General features: G+C 44.1%; 1 protein-coding gene across 1 annotated transcript; it reads right to left on the reverse strand.

Annotated features, from left to right (window-relative positions):
* Positions 1–15,448: 15,448 nt before the first annotated feature.
* IL17C (interleukin 17C) lies at positions 15,449–17,491 on the reverse strand. Its single transcript, XM_075325281.1, is given in 4 exon segments — positions 15,449–16,078; positions 16,797–17,113; positions 17,379–17,426; positions 17,429–17,491. Coding segments are annotated over 4 exon segments (669 nt in total). The 3' UTR covers positions 15,449–15,837.
* Between the last annotated feature and the right edge of the window lie 1,142 nt (positions 17,492–18,633).

The raw sequence follows: 18,633 nt of genomic DNA on the forward strand, positions 1-18,633 counted from the left end.
ATACAGGGAGCTCCCCCTAGTGGTGGCTGCAGACAGGATCTTATCATGTATCTCTGTATACAGGGAGCTCCCCCTAGTGGTGGCTGCAGACAGGATCTTATCATGTATCTCTGTATACAGGGAGCTCCCCCTAGTGGTGGCTGCAGACAGTATATTATCATGTATCTCTGTATACAGGGAGCTCCCCCTAGTGGTGGCTGCAGACAGGATCTTATCATGTATCTCTGTATACAGGGAGCTCCCCCTAGTGGTGGCTGCAGACAGGATCTTATCATGTATCTCTGTATACAGGGAGCTCCCCCTAGTGGTGGCTGCAGACAGGATCTTATCATGTATCTCTGTATACAGGGAGCTCCCCCTAGTGGTGGCTGCAGACAGACATGTTTATATCCTGTTCCTGTATATAAATGATTAGAATCTTTGAAATGGGAAATACCTCTATTATCACTCCGCCTCCAACTAAATAAAAAATAAAAATTCCCTCACGTTGTTGCATTTGATAACAATGTAGTATTAATTTTACTTTCGTTCTCGCCAATCCCTTCATCATATACAGATGGCGCTTCCTGCGTGTGGCTCTCGCAGCGTCGCCCTCAGCCGCAGGTTCCTTGCAGCATAAACACATCACAGCTTTGTTTCATTTTCACTCGATCAATTGTGAGAATAAAAATGTCTGGAAACTAAACTGCAAATGTGAACAGGGGCAGAGCGTCCGCCATAAACCCTCAGCGCCCGGGGTACAGCGAGGGTCCGCAAGCACCGAATATCAGAATCTGCATCACGGCCGCATGAACTGAGGGGCCCAGCCCAAAACTCAGGAGAGCCCCCCAGCCACAACAAGGCGAGCCATGTGATAGGTAATGGGGGGCTGTGCTAGGTAATATAGGGGGGCTGTGCTAGGTAATATAGGGGGACTGTGAGAGGTAATATAGGGGGGCTGTGCTAGGTAATATAGGGGGGCTGTGAGAGGTAATATAGGGGGGCTGTGAGAGGTAATATAGGGGGGCTACAATAGGTAATATAGGGGGGCTACAATAGGTAATATAGGGGGGCTGTGATAGGTAATATAGGGGGGCTACAATAGGTAATATAGGGGGGCTGTGATAGGTAATAATATAGGGGACCATGAGACCTAATTATATAGGGGGGCTGCAAGATAATGTAGGGGACTGTGAGAGGTAATATAGAGGGGTTCTGATAGCTAATATAAGAGGGCTGGGATAAGTTATATAGGGGGCTGTGTGAGGTAATTATATCGGGGTTCTGAGAGATAATATAGAGGGATGGAAGAGGTAAATATTTAGGGGTCTAGGGGTCTGTGATAGCTAATAATATAAGGGGGGGCTGGGACTGGTAATAATATAGTGGGGCTGGGATAGTTAATATATTGGGGCTCATATGCATAATTTAGGAGGTTTGGTATAGATAATATAGGGGGACTGTGAGAGGTAATATAGGGGGGCTGTGAGATGTAATATAGGGGGGCTGTGAGATGTAATATAGGGGGGCTGTGAGATGTAATATAGGGGGGCTGTGAGAGATAATATAGGGGGGCTGTGAGATGTAATATAGGGGGGCTGTGAGATGTAATATAGGGGGGCTGTGAGATGTAATATAGGGGGGCTGTGAGATGTAATATAGGGGGGCTGTGAGAGATAATATAGGGGGGCTGTGAGATGTAATATAGGGGGGCTGTGAGAGATAATATAGGGGGGCTGTGAGATGTAATATAGGGGGGCTGTGAGATGTAATATAGGGGGGCTGTGAGAGATAATATAGGGGGGCTGTGAGAGGTAATATAGGGGGACTGTGAGAGGTAATATAGGGGGGCTGTGAGATGTAATATAGGGGGACTGTGAGAGGTAATATAGGGGGGCTGTGAGATGTAATATAGGGGGCTGTGAGATGTAATATAGGGGGCTGTGAGATGTAATATAGGGGGACTGTGAGATGTAATATAGGGGGGCTGTGAGATGTAATATAGGGGGGCTGTGAGATGTAATATAGGGGGGCTGTGAGAGGTAATATAGGGGGACTGTGAGAGGTAATATAGGGGGGCTGTGAGATGTAATATAGGGGGACTGTGAGAGGTAATATAGGGGGGCTGTGAGATGTAATATAGGGGGCTGTGAGATGTAATATAGGGGGGCTGTGAGATGTAATATAGGGGGGCTGTGAGATGTAATATAGGGGGCTGTGAGATGTAATATAGGGGGGCTGTGAGATGTAATATAGGGGGGCTGTGAGATGTAATATAGGGGGGCTGTGAGATGTAATATAGGGGGGCTGTGAGATGTAATATAGGGGGCTGTGAGATGTAATATAGGGGGGATGTGAGATGTAATATAGGGGGGCTGTGAGATGTAATATAGGGGGACTGTGAGATGTAATATAGGGGGCTGTGAGATGTAATATAGGGGGGCTGTGAGATGTAATATAGGGGGGCTGTGAGATGTAATATAGGGGGGCTGTGAGATGTAATATAGGGGGGCTGTGAGATGTAATATAGGGGGACTGTGAGAGGTAATATAGGGGGGCTGTGAGATGTAATATAGGGGGGCTGTGAGAGATAATATAGGGGGACTGTGAGAGATAATATAGGGGGGCTGTGAGATGTAATATAGGGGGGCTGTGAGAGGTAATATAGGGGGACTGTGAGAGGTAATATAGGGGGGCTGTGAGATGTAATATAGGGGGACTGTGAGAGGTAATATAGGGGGGCTGTGAGATGTAATATAGGGGGGCTGTGAGATGTAATATAGGGGGCTGTGAGATGTAATATAGGGGGCTGTGAGATGTAATATAGGGGGGCTGTGAGATGTAATATAGGGGGGCTGTGAGATGTAATATAGGGGGGCTGTGAGATGTAATATAGGGGGGCTGTGAGATGTAATATAGGGGGGCTGTGAGATGTAATATAGGGGGGCTGTGAGATGTAATATAGGGGGACTGTGAGAGGTAATATAGGGGGCTGTGAGATGTAATATAGGGGGACTGTGAGAGGTAATATAGGGGGGCTGTGAGATGTAATATAGGGGGCTGTGAGATGTAATATAGGGGGCTGTGAGATGTAATATAGGGGGGCTGTGAGATGTAATATAGGGGGACTGTGAGAGGTAATATAGGGGGGCTGTGAGATGTAATATAGGGGGGCTGTGAGATGTAATATAGGGGGGCTGTGAGATGTAATATAGGGGGGCTGTGAGATGTAATATAGGGGGGCTGTGAGATGTAATATAGGGGGACTGTGAGAGGTAATATAGGGGGACTGTGAGAGGTAATATAGGGGGACTGTGAGATGTAATATAGGGGGGCTGTGAGATGTAATATAGGGGGGCTGGCATAGGTGATAATATTGGGTTGTGCTGTATTAGGGACAATGTATATGTCCCATATACAGTGTGCCCACCCATATCCTGTATACACCGCACCCATATCCTATCCACCGCCATTAACATGAGAACGGCGGCAGCTATAGGCATAGAAGTGGTGTCTAGGTATAGTAAAGTAGCCATGCGCTACACAGTGAAACCACCTATAGCGCCACCTGGTGGAAAACAACGGAGTTAGCATTTTTATCTTGAAAACGGAACAAGATAGAGAAAAAAAAGTGAATTTATGCTGTGCAGTGGCCAGATGTGCATTGCAGCCAGATACAGTATGCTGTGCAGTGGCCAGATGTGCATTGCAGCCAGATACAGTATGCTGTGCAGAGGCCAGATGTGCATTGCAGCCAGATACAGTATGCTGTGCAGAGGCCAGATGTGCATTGCAGCCAGATACAGTATGCTGTGCAGAGGCCAGATGTGCATTGCAGCAAGATACAGTATGCTGTGCAGAGGCCAGATGTGCATTGCAGCCAGATACAGTACGCTGTGCAGAGGCCAGATGTACATTGCAGCCAGATACAGTATGCTGTGCAGAGTCCAGATGTGCATTGCAGCAAGACACAGTATGCTGTGCAGAGGCCAGATGTGCATTGCAGCCAGATACAGTATGCTGTGCAGAGGCCAGATGTGCATTGCAGCCAGATACAGTATGCTGTGCAGAGGCCAGATGTGCATTGCAGCAAGACACAGTATGCTGTGCAGAGGCCAGATGTGCATTGCAGCAAGATACAGTATGCTGTGCAGAGGCCAGATGTGCATTGCAGCCAGATACAGTATGCTGTGCAGAGGCCAGATGTGCATTGCAGCCAGATACAGTATGCTGTGCAGAGGCCAGATGTGCATTGCAGCCAGATACAGTATGCTGTGCAGAGGCCAGATGTGCATTGCAGCCAGATACAGTATGCTGTGCAGAGGCCAGATGTGCATTGCAGCCAGATACAGTATGCTGTGCAGAGGCCAGATGTGCATTGCAGCCAGATACAGCATGCTGTGCAGAGTCCAGATGTGCATTGCAGCAAGATACAGTATGCTGTGCAGAGGCCAGATGTGCATTGCAGCAAGATACAGTATGCTGTGCAGAGGCCAGATGTGCATTGCAGCAAGATACAGTATGCTGTGCAGAGGCCAGATGTGCATTGCAGCCAGATACAGTATGCTGTGCAGAGGCCAGATGTGCATTGCAGCAAGACACAGTATGCTGTGCAGTCCAGATGTGCATTACAGCAGGATACAGTATGCTGTGCAGAGTCCAGATGTGCATTACAGCAGGATACAGTATGCTGTGCAGAGGCCAGATGTGCATTGCAGCAAGATACAGTATGCTGTGCAGAGGCCAGATGTGCATTGCAGCAAGATACAGTATGCTGTGCAGAGGCCAGATGTGCATTGCAGCAAGATACAGTATGCTGTGCAGAGTGCAGATGTGCATTGCAGCAAGATACAGTATGCTATGCAGAGTCCAGATGTGCATTGCAGCCAGATACAGTATGCTGTGCAGAGGCCAGATGTACATTGCAGCCAGATACAGTGTGCTGTGCAGAGGCCAGATGTGCATTGCAGTAAGATACAGTATGCTGTGCAGAGGCCAGATGAGCATTGCAGCAAGATACAGTATGCTGTGCAGAGTCCAGATGTGCATTGCAGCAAGATACAGTATGCTGTGCAGAGGCCAGATGTGCATTGCAGCAAGATACAGTATGCTGTGCAGAGTGCAGATGTGCATTGCAGCAAGATACAGTATGCTGTGCAGAGGCCAGATGTGCATTGCAGCCAGATACAGTATGCTGTGCAGAGGCCAGATGTGCATTGCAGCAAGATACAGTATGCTGTGCAGAGTCCAGATGTGCATTGCAGCAAGATACAGTATGCTGTGCAGAGTCCAGATGTGCATTGCAGCCAGATACAGTATGCTGTGCAGAGTCCAGATGTACATTGCAGCCAGATACAGTATGCTGTGCAGAGGCCAGATGTACATTGCAGCCAGATACAGTATGCTGTGCAGAGGCCAGATGTACATTGCAGCCAGATACAGTATGCTGTGCAGAGGCCAGATGTGCATTGCAGCCATATACAGTATGCTGTGCAGATGCCACATGTGCATTGCAGCCAGATACAGTATGCTGTGCAGAGGCCAGATGTGCATTGCAGCAAGATACAGTATGCTGTGCAGAGGCCAGATGTGCATTGCAGCCAAATAGAGTATGCTGTGCAGAGGCCAGATGTGCATTGCAGCCAGATACAGTATGCTGTGCAGAGGCCAGATGTGTATTGCAGCAAGATACAGTATGCTGTGCAGAGGCCAGATGTACATTGCAGCCAGATACAGTATGCTGTGCAGAGGCCAGATGTACATTGCAGCCAGATACAGTATGCTGTGCAGAGGCCAGATGTGCATTGCAGCCAGATACAGTATGCTGTGCAGAGGCCAGATGTGCATTGCAGCCAAATAGAGTATGCTGTGCAGAGGCCAGATGTACATTGCAGAAAGATACAGTATGCTGTGCAGAGGCCAGATGTGCATTGCAGCAAGATACAGTATGCTGTGCAGAGGCCAGATGTGCATTGCAGCCAGATACAGTATGCTGTGCAGAGGCCAGATGTGCATTGCAGCCAGATACAGTATGCTGTGCAGAGGCCAGATGTGCATTGCAGCCAGATACAGTATGCTGTGCAGAGGCCAGATGTACATTGCAGCAAGATACAGTATGCTGTGCAGAGGCCAGATGTGCATTGCAGCCAGATACAGTATGCTGTGCAGAGGCCAGATGTGCATTGCAGCCAAATAGAGTATGCTGTGCAGAGGCCAGATGTGCATTGCAGCCAGATACAGTATGCTGTGCAGAGGCCAGATGTACATTGCAGCCAGATACAGTATGCTGTGCAGAGGCCAGATGTGCATTGCAGCCAGATACAGTATGCTGTGCAGAGGCCAGATGTGCATTGCAGCCAAATAGAGTATGCTGTGCAGAGGCCAGATGTACATTGCAGAAAGATACAGTATGCTGTGCAGAGGCCAGATGTGCATTGCAGCAAGATACAGTATGCTGTGCAGAGGCCAGATGTGCATTGCAGCCAGATACAGTATGCTGTGCAGAGGCCAGATGTGCATTGCAGCCAGATACAGTATGCTGTGCAGAGGCCAGATGTGCATTGCAGCCAGATACAGTATGCTGTGCAGAGGCCAGATGTACATTGCAGCAAGATACAGTATGCTGTGCAGAGGCCAGATGTGCATTGCAGCCAGATACAGTATGCTGTGCAGAGGCCAGATGTGCATTGCAGCAAGATACAGTATGCTGTGCAGAGGCCAGATGTGCATTGCAGCAAGATACAGTATGCTGTGCAGAGGCCAGATGTGCATTGCAGCTAACGGGGGCCACTAATGAGCGCCATATGCGTGACCAGCATTCAATGTTTGGGGGGGGGGGGGTCATGGGTTTCATATCATAGCATTACTGTATGCAAGGTGTGGATTCGTATTGAATTGATGAGGCCCTACAACTTTGTCATTCAGTTTTGTTCTCTATCTCGTTCCGTTTTAGAGATAAAAATGCTAACTCCGTTGTTTTCCAGCAGGTGGCGCTATAGGTGGTTTCATTGCGTAGCACATGGCTACTTTACTATACCTAGACACCACTTCTATGCCTATAGCTGCTGCCGTTCTCAAGTTAATGGCGGTGGCCAGGATATGGGGGGGACACACTGTATATAGGTGCGGTGTATACAGGATATGGGTGGACACACTGTATATAGGTGCCGTGTATACAGGATATGGGTGGACACGCTGTATATAGGTGCAGTGTATACAGGATATGGGGGGGACACGCTGTATATAGGTGCGGTGTATACAGGATATGGGTGGACACGCTGTATATAGGTGCGGTGTATACAGGATACGGGTGGACACGCTGTATATAGGTGCGGTGTATACAGGATACGGGTGGACACGCTGTATATAGGTGCGGTGTATACAGGATATGGGGGGACACACTGTACATAGGTGCGGTGTATACAGAATATGGGGGGACACACTGTATATAGGTGCGGTGTATACAGGATATGGGGGGACACACTGTATATAGGTGCGGGGTATACAGGATATGGGTGGACACACTGTATATAGGTGCGGTGTATACAGGATATGGGTGGACACATTGTATATAGGTGCGGTGTATACAGGATATGGGTGGACACACTGTATATAGGTGCAGTGTATACAGTATGTGGGTGGACACACTGTATATAGGTGCGGTGTATACAGGATATGGGTGGACACACTGTATATAGGTGCAGTGTATACAGTATATGGGTGGACACACTGTATATAGGTGCGGTGTATACAGGATATGGGTGGACACACTGTATATAGGTGCAGTGTATACAGTATATGGGTGGACACACTGTATATAGGTGCAGTGTATACAGTATATGGGTGGACACACTGTATATAGGTGCGGTGTATACAGGATATGGGTGGACACACTGTATATAGGTGCAGTGTATACAGTATATGGGTGGACACACTGTATATAGGTGCGGTGTATACAGGATATGGGTGGACACACTGTATATAGGTGCGGTGTATACAGGATATGGGGGGACACACTGTATATAGGTGCGGGGTATACAGGATATGGGTGGACACACTGTATATAGGTGCGGTGTATACAGGATATGGGTGGACACACTGTATATAGGTGCAGTGTATACAGGATATGGGTGGACACACTGTATATAGGTGCAGTGTATACAGTATATGGGTGGACACACTGTATATAGGTGCAGTGTATACAGGATATGGGTGGACACACTGTATATAGGTGCGGTGTATACAGGATATGGGTGGACACACTGTATATAGGTGCGGTGTATACAGGATATGGGTGGACACACTGTATATAGGTGCGGTGTATACAGGATATGGGTGGACACGCTGTATATAGGTGCGGTGTATACAGGATATGGGTGGACACACTGTATATAGGTGCGGTGTATACAGGATATGGGTGGACACACTGTATATAGGTGCGGTGTATACAGGATATGGGTGGACACGCTGTATATAGGTGCGGTGTATACAGGATATGGGTGGAGACACTGTATATAGGTGCGGTGTATACAGGATACGGGTGGACACGCTGTATATAGGTGCGGTGTATACAGGATATGGGTGGACACACTGTATATAGGTGCGGTGTATACAGGATATGGGTGAACACACTGTATATAGGTGCGGTGTATACAGGATATGGGTGGACACACTGTACACATTTGCTATATTCGGTAGATTTATGGGGTCTGGTGTTTGGTCTCAGGATTGCAGAGGGTCGGTGTTATTGGGGGCCGCCTCCATGCTACGGGCACTGATATATCCCTGCGCTCTTATTTCTCTCATCTGGCTTTCTGGAAATCGATATAATAAAACAGGAGAAACATTGGTGCTGATGATGATGATGATGATGATGATGATGGTGGTGGTTGTTATTCTGTGGATGTCATGTGACCTGAATATGATGAGACATTACACTGTGGGGGTGAACATGGATGCGAAACCATTAACCCTGTGTGGTCAGAGGACGTCACGGTCACACGGAGCCGCTCTGATTTCCCCTCTGATTACCTCACTTGGTGGATTTCAATAATGTCCCAACATGAGAAGTGACGGGGCAGAGTATAGCAGTTTAAGCACCATGTGGCGGTGAGTTTCCGGGGGCTCCTGTGGTCGCAGAATCTCTGAGCTGTTACATTGTTATTATCTCTGATTGTGTCATCGGGAATCATTAATGTCACATTCAGGAACATTCACTCAGGGAAGAAAAAAAAACAACGTAAAGCTGCAAAATGGGCTCTGGTTGAGATTAGAATTAGGATTTTGGTTTTGGTTGTGTTTATGACTGAGGGTAGGACTGGATTATTAGAACTGAGTTATGCTTGGGTTTAAGATTGTGCTATAGTTGTGGTTATATTTAAGATTATAGTGGGATTAGGATTGGGTTTTGGTTTGTGTTAGCGCTCGGTGACAGTTGGGATTAAGATTGGGTTATGGTTGGGTTTAGGATTGGGTTATGGTTGGGTTTAGGATTGGGTTACGGTTTGGGTTCATGCTGGGTTATGGTTTGGATTATGGTTGGGATATGGTTGGGATTAAGATTGGGTTATGGTTGGGATTAAAATTGGGTTATGGTTGGGTTTAGGATTGGGTTATGGTTGGGATTAAGATTAGGTTATGGTTGGGTTTAGGATTGGGTTATGGTTGGGTTTAGGATTGGGTTATGGCTGGGATTAGGATTGGGTTATGGTTTGGGTTATGGTTGGGATTAGGAATGAGTTATGGTTGGGATTAGCATTGGGTTATGGTTTGTGTTCACGCTGGGTTATGGTTGGGGTTATGTTTGGGATTAGGATTGGGTTATGGTTTGTGTTATGGTTGGGTTTAAGATTGGGTTACGGTTTGGGTTCACTCTGGGTTATGGTTGAGATTAGGATTGGGTTATAGTTGTGTTTAGGATTGGGTTATGGTTAGGATTTGGATTGGTTTATGGTTTGGGTTATGGTTGGGATTAGGATTGGGATCAGGTTTGGATTATGGTTTGTGTTCACGCTGGGTTATGGTTGGGATTAGGATTGGGATATGGTTGGGTTTAGAATTGGGTGACAGTTTGGGTTCACGCTGGGTTATGACTGACATTAGGATTGGGTTATGGTTGGGATTAGGAATGAGTTATGGTTGGGATTAGGATTGGGTTATTGTTTGAGTTATGGTTGGGATTAGGATTGGGTTATGGTTTGGGTTATGGTTGGGTTCACGCTGGGTTATGGTTGGGATTAGGATTAGGATTGGGGTAACAGGATTACGGTTCGGTTTGGGGTTTTGCAATAGTTTGAGGTTTTGGTCCCTGGAGAATGGAGGGAACCTGCGGTTTGGTAATTGCAGTTTTCATTGTTCGTGTTCCTGTGTGCTGTGGGCGTCTGCACCGAGCACTTCTGCTTTCCAGAAATGACCTAAAGTGCAGAACAGTCGCTGTACAGAGCGCGGGCGGCCGGCGTACGGTGAACACGGGCCAGTGTGATGAGCGCACAGACACTGCCGCCCTGTAATGTTTTCTGTAACCCTGCATTCACTATCAGTACTGGGTATTGGATACAGAGGCAGAATGGGCCGAATAGTGTCTGACGTCTGCGGTGGCACAGCCCACGTGGTGCGTCCTCACAGCCTCTTCCATAGATGGGGGTCTTCATTACTAATGTCTATGTCAGTACCTGCTCCATAATACCCTCCATACTTCACAGTGCCCTGAAGGTCGTCTCACACTCACAGCTGTAGAGGATGGAAAGATATGGATCCTGAAAGGCAAAACTACAAAACATTGTTACCCTTTTGCTCGTCAGTGTAGTTAGAATACCCAATATTTCCCTTCATAGTAATTACCCCCATTTCGCTGCCATATAGTAATAGTGCACACTGTTCTATTCTCAGCATCTGTATTATTCTGTATATATACACTGCACAGTACCACTCCTCCTCTCCTGTATACTGGGTGTAATCCTCAGTATCTGTATTATTCTGTATATATACACTGCACAGTACCACTTCTCCTGTCCTGTATACTGGATGTAATCCTCAGTATCTGTATTATTCTGTATATATACACTGCACAGTACCACTTCTCCTGTCCTGTATACTGGGTATAATCCTCAGTATATGTATTATTCTGTATATATACACTGCACAGTACCACTTCTCCTGTCCTGTATACTGGGTATAATCTTCAGTGTCTGTATTATTCTGTATATATACACTGCACAGTACCACTTCTCCTGTCCTGTATACTGGGTGTAATCCTCAGTATCTGTATTATTCTGTATATATACACTGCACAGTACCACTTCTCCTGTCCTATATACTGGGTGTAATCCTCAGTATCTGTATTATTCTGTATATATACACTGCACAGTACCACTTCTCCTGTCCTGTATACTGGGTGTAATCCTCAGTATCTGTATTATTCTGTATATATACACTGCACAGTACCACTTCTCCTGTCCTGTATACTGGGTGTAATCCTCAGTATCTGTATTATTCTGTATATATACACTGCACAGTACCACTCCTCCTGTCCTGTATACTGGGTGCAATCCTCAGTATCTCTATTATTCAGTATATATACACTGCAAAGTACCACTTCTCCTGTCCTGTATACTGGGTGTAATCCTCAGTATCTGTATTATTCTGTATATATACACTGCACAGTACCACTGCTCCTGTCCTGTATACTGGGTGTAATCCTCAGTATCTGTATTATTCTGTATATATACACTGCACAGTACCACTTCTCCTGTCCTGTATACTGGGTGTAATCCTCAGTATCTGTATTATTCTGTATATATACACTGCACAGTACCACTTCTCCTGTCCTGTATACTGGGTGTAATCCCCAGTATCTGTATATATACACTGCGCAGTACCACTTCTCCTGTCCTGTATACTGGGTGTAATCCTCAGTACCTGTATATATACACTGCACAGTACCACTTCTCCTGTCCTGTATACTGGGTGTAATCCCCAGTATCTGTATATATACACTGCACAGTACCACTTCTCCTGTCCTGTATACTGGGTGTAATCCTCAGTACCTGTATTATTCTGTATATATACACTGCACAGTACCACTTCTCCTGTCCTGTATACTGGGTGTAATCCTCAGTACCTGTATTATTCTGTATATATACACTGCACAGTACCACTTCTCCTGTCCTGTATACTGGGTGTAATCCTCAGTATCTGTATTATTCTGTATATATACACTGCACAGTACCACTTCTCCTGTCCTGTATACTGGGTGTAATCCTCAGTACCTGTATTATTCTGTATATATACACTGCACAGTACCACTTCTCCTGTCCTGTATACTGGGTGTAATCCTCAGTATCTGTATTATTCTGTATATATACACTGCACAGTACCACTTCTCCTGTCCTGTATACTGGGTGTAATCCCCAGTATCTGTATATATACACTGCGCAGTACCACTTCTCCTGTCCTGTATACTGGGTGTAATCCTCAGTACCTGTATATATACACTGCACAGTACCACTTCTCCTGTCCTGTATACTGGGTGTAATCCCCAGTATCTGTATATATACACTGCACAGTACCACTTCTCCTGTCCTGTATATTGGGTGTAATCCTCAGTACCTGTATTATTCTGTATATATACACTGCACAGTACCACTTCTCCTGTCCTGTATACTGGGTGTAATCCTCAGTATCTGTATTATTCTGTATATATACACTGCACAGTACCACTTCTCCTGTCCTGTATACTGGGTGTAATCCTCAGTATCTGCATTATTCTGTATATATACACTGCACAGTACCACTTCTCCTGTCCTGTATACTGGGTGTAATCCTCAGTACCTGTATTATTCTGTATATATACTGCACAGTACCACTTCTCCTGTCCTGTATACTGGGTGTAATCCTCAGTGTCTGTATTATTCTGTATATATACACTGCACAGTACCACTTCTCCTGTCCTGTATACTGGGTGTAATCCTCAGTATCTGTATTATTCTGTATATACACTGCACAGTACCACTTCTCCTGTCCTGTATACTGGGTGTAATCCTCAGTATCTGTATTATTCTGTATATATACACTGCACAGTACCACTCCTCCTGTCCTGTATACTGGGTGTAATCCTCAGTATCTGTATTATTCTGTATATATACACTGCACAGTACCACTTCTCCTGTCCTGTATACTGGGTGTAATCCTCAGTATCTGTATTATTCTGTATATATACACTGCACAGTACCTCTCCTCCTCTCCTGTATACTGGGTGTAATCCTCAGTTCCTGTATTATTCTGTATATATACACTGCACAGTACCACTCCTCCTGTCCTGTATACTGGGTGTAATCCTCAGTATCTGTATTATTCTGTATATATACACTGCACAGTACCACTTCTCCTGTCCTGTATACTGGGTGTAATCCTCAGTACCTGTATTATTCTGTATATATACACTGCACAGTACCTCTCCTCCTCTCCTGTATACTGGGTGTAATCCTCAGTTCCTGTATTATTCTGTATATATACACTGCACAGTACCACTCCTCCTGTCCTGTATACTGGGTGTAATCCTCAGTATCTGTATTATTCTGTATATATACACTGCACAGTACCACTTCTCCTGTCCTGTATACTGGGTGTAATCCTCAGTACCTGTATTATTCTGTATATATACACTGCACAGTACCACTTCTCCTCTCCTGTATACTGGGTGTAATCCTCAGTTCCTGTATTATTCTGTATATATACACTGCACAGTACCACTTCTCCTGTCCTGTATACTGGGTGTAATCCTCAGTATCTGTATTATTCTGTATATATACACTGCACAGTACCACTTCTCCTGTCCTGTATACTGGGTGTAATCCTCAGTATCTGCATTATTCTGTATATATACACTGCACAGTACCACTTCTCCTGTCCTGTATACTGGGTGTAATCCTCAGTACCTGTATTATTCTGTATATATACTGCACAGTACCACTTCTCCTGTCCTGTATACTGGGTGTAATCCTCAGTGTCTGTATTATTCTGTATATATACACTGCACAGTACCACTTCTCCTGTCCTGTATACTGGGTGTAATCCTCAGTATCTGTATTATTCTGTATATACACTGCACAGTACCACTTCTCCTGTCCTGTATACTGGGTGTAATCCTCAGTATCTGTATTATTCTGTATATATACACTGCACAGTACCACTCCTCCTGTCCTGTATACTGGGTGTAATCCTCAGTATCTGTATTATTCTGTATATATACACTGCACAGTACCACTTCTCCTGTCCTGTATACTGGGTGTAATCCTCAGTATCTGTATTATTCTGTATATATACACTGCACAGTACCTCTCCTCCTCTCCTGTATACTGGGTGTAATCCTCAGTTCCTGTATTATTCTGTATATATACACTGCACAGTACCACTCCTCCTGTCCTGTATACTGGGTGTAATCCTCAGTATCTGTATTATTCTGTATATATACACTGCACAGTACCACTTCTCCTGTCCTGTATACTGGGTGTAATCCTCAGTACCTGTATTATTCTGTATATATACACTGCACAGTACCTCTCCTCCTCTCCTGTATACTGGGTGTAATCCTCAGTTCCTGTATTATTCTGTATATATACACTGCACAGTACCACTCCTCCTGTCCTGTATACTGGGTGTAATCCTCAGTATCTGTATTATTCTGTATATATACACTGCACAGTACCACTTCTCCTGTCCTGTATACTGGGTGTAATCCTCAGTACCTGTATTATTCTGTATATATACACTGCACAGTACCACTTCTCCTCTCCTGTATACTGGGTGTAATCCTCAGTTCCTGTATTATTCTGTATATATACACTGCACAGTACCACTTCTCCTGTCCTGTATACTGGGTGTAATCCTCAGTATCTGTATTATTCTGTATATATACACTGCACAGTACCACTTCTCCTGTCCTGTATACTGGGTGTAATCCTCAGTATCTGTATTATTCTGTATATATACACTGCACAGTACCACTTCTCCTGTCTTGTATACTGGGTGTAATCCTCAGTTCCTGTATTATTCTGTATATATACACTGCACAGTACCACTCCTCCTGTCCTGTATACTGGGTGTAATCCTCAGTATCTGTATATATACACTGCGCAGTACCACTTCTCCAGTTCTATACAATGACACTGAACACAATTCTTTTTCTGAAAATTGATATTTTATTGAATAGAGAAATACAGGCGTCAGAGGCGGCGCTCGGTGCTCAGGACGCGGTGAACACAATCGGAGTCGTCCTGTGCGCGCGCCATTGTTATATCACAACACGACAAACAATAAATAATAAAAACATCATAATATTATATTAAATATTATTAAATAACAATTAAATAAATATTCATTTGCTGAATTATATATATATAAAAAATAAAAATAAATCACGTCTCCTCTCCCCCCCGGCGCTGATCCAGAGCCGAGCGAGAAGAGACCATCATCATCATCATCATTAGGGCAATGAGCTATATTATAGCAGTAAAGTGGAGATCACACTGTGAGCCTCGGTGGTTCTGCGATTGCTGGGAATTGTAGTTCCCCAACAGCTGTCGACCTCTGAATGTGATAAAAGGATTCGACCTGCGAATCACCCTGATAAGGATTAATTCAAAGCACTTAGAGTAGGGAATCGCTTAACTAGCTGCTCCCTACTGGAAATATCTGGCGGGAAATTTAAACAAGTTATTAGGGAATTGCCACGTAAGCGATTTCCCTGAGTACGTTATACAGTGACGATTATTAGACATATTGTGTTTTAAAACAAACAAACTTCGTGTGACATAGTCACGACCGGGGTCTGGATAAGCGATAGGTCTCCATAGGAGCGGATTAGTCGTATCGCGGCACGGAGCAGGTGCACGCCACCGGAACGCTGATGTATTCCAACGAGAAGGTGGACAAGGCGGAATCGTGCGGGCAGCTCTTCTTACGCAGGACCAGCATCGTCTGCTTCACCAACACCGAATTTAAGGATTTCGTTTCGGCCCCGGATTCGGAGTTGATGCAGTAATTGCAGAGACACTGAGCAAAAGCCAACTTCTGAGGATAGCGGCTCTCATCGGTGTCAATTCTGTGGACACGGAAGCGGGAGGTTAGAGGAGATCGGCCAACTATATACCGTTCTATACATCCATATTTGATCAAATGTTCACTAATTACTGAGACTTTCTTATTCTGGACCAATGCGACAACTAATACTATTTATGTCCACTCAATGCCAGGCTGTAGCCAGGTAAAGCCACCACTAAAAATGTCGTGGTGACAACTAATACAATATATGTCTACTCAATGCCAGGCTGTAGCCAGGTAAAGGCTCCACTAAAAATGTCGTGGTGACAACTAATACAATATATGTCTACTCAATGCCAGGCTGTAGCCAGGTAAAGGCTGCACTAAAAATGTCGTGGTGACAACTAATATAATATATGTCTACTCTCAATGCCAGGCTGTAGCCAGGTAAAGCCACCACTAAAAATGTCGTGGTGACATCTAATACTATTTATGTCTACTCAATGCCAGGCTGTAACCAGGTAAAGGCTGCACTAAAAATGTTGTGGTGACATCTAATACAATATATGTCTACTCAATGCCAGGCTGTAACCAGGTAAAGGCTCCACTAAAAATGTCGTGGTGACAACTAATATAATATATGTCTACTCAATGCCAGGCTGTAGCCAGGTAAAGCCACCGCTATAAATGTCGTGGTGACAACTAATATAATATATGTCTACTCAATGCCAGGCTGTAGCCAGGTAAAGCTCCCGCTATAAATGTCGTGGTGTACGTACCGGTAGGTCCATGGTGAGATGGAGCGCTCGTTCAGGGATGTTCCGGTTTTCAGTTTTTCCAGTTTTGGGCAGGTGGCTGCTGGGGTCCTCTTGCGCCTCTTTCTCCTCCTCTCGGAGTCCTCTAGGTGGCGCACCATGTTTACCGCGGTGTATGTATCCCAGCGCATCTTGCCGCTGACAAAATGATGGACGACCTCTGAGGGCGAATTTTCCAGTTCGTTGTCGCTGAAGCAGTGAATGTGGTGGTTATGATGATGCTTCTTGGCCTTTGCGTAGCAGAGAGTGATGGAGCAAACGGCCAACAATAAGACGACGTACTGGAAAAGAAATGACAGAAATTAGAAGATATCCTCCTTCTATGATATAAAGCTTAATATTTGAGCCAATTTGAAACATATTTAACAGATTCTGCTTCGTTTCTGATCCTAAGATTTGCATCGCTCGGAATATGGAGCATGAACGAAAGACGTTTTACTAAACAAACGGTGTAATTCCAACGGTGGCCTCTAGAGGTCACAATATACACTGCTGCCTATACAGGCAGGGATCCAGTGCAAGGCATCTCATACGGACGGTGCTTACCAGGCTGTGCATGGCGCTGGGTCTCCTCCGGGGGCTGCTGCTGCTGCAGGTGAATTGTCCGCTGGATTTTGGATGCTCAGTTCAGTTCTGCTCTTGTCCTCGAGCGCGGACATTTTATATACAAATCTGAATCCTCCCTCGGAAAATCCAGGGAGAAGAAGTCTCCACCTCCACCTTACGTAAAAGGGAAGTTTGATTTTACACTCATGCGACTTCCTTGTCACTTGCAGGTAGAGGCTTCGGATAAGAACTCGCTGCATTCCATTCACTGCCTGCAACCGCCGGCTATTTATAAGTCACCTGAACCTTTTTTTTTTTTCTTTTTTCCGCTTTCATCAATGAGCAGTTTACAAAGTTCCCTGCAGGCTGCACTGTCCCCCGACGAGCCACGTACCGACCCGGGAACTCTGCGGACAGAATTTCCAATCATGACAAACAATTGGGACATTTCGGTTTGTAAAGTGATGCCATAAAACAAATATAAAAGCAACAAAAACAATGTATTAAACACAAAGCAAAAAAATCTACAAAAAAAATAACAAAAACAATGTATTAACACAAAACAAAAAATTGTATCAGCAAAAGAAAAGTGAACCAAGAAAATAAATAATCCATGTATAAAAGAAAAAAAAAAAACCACAAAATATAGAGGGAAAAGAATTAAAAAAAGAAACAATGTATAAAATAAGCAAAATATAGAAGCAAGAGAATAAAAAAAAATTAAAAAATTTATTTATATTTACATAATTTTTTTATTTTTTTTTATTCTTTTGCTTCTATATTTTGCTATATATATATATATATATATATATATATATATATATATATATATATATATATAAAATAAAGCAAAATATAGAAGCAAAAGAATTAAAAAAAAGATACACAATGTTTAAAAAAAAGCAAAATATAGAAGCAAGGGAGTAAAAAATTTTTTATATACACATAAGATTTTACTCCTTTGCTTCTATATTTTGACTTTTTTTAGATATATAAATTTTTTTATTTTTTGTAATTCTTTTGCTTCTATATTTTGCTTTTTTTTAATTATATATATATATATACACACACATACATACATATATATATAAAATATATATTAATTAAAAAAAAGCAAAATATAGAAGCAAAAGAATTACAAAAATAAATAAAATTATATATAAAATATATATAAAAAAGCAAAATATAGACACAAGAGAATAAAAAAAAATTATATAAAAAATATATAAAGCAAAATATAGAAGCAAAAGAATAA

Source organism: Anomaloglossus baeobatrachus, chromosome 10 (assembly GCF_048569485.1).
Source record: "Anomaloglossus baeobatrachus isolate aAnoBae1 chromosome 10, aAnoBae1.hap1, whole genome shotgun sequence".
Taxonomy (NCBI): domain Eukaryota; kingdom Metazoa; phylum Chordata; class Amphibia; order Anura; family Aromobatidae; genus Anomaloglossus; species Anomaloglossus baeobatrachus.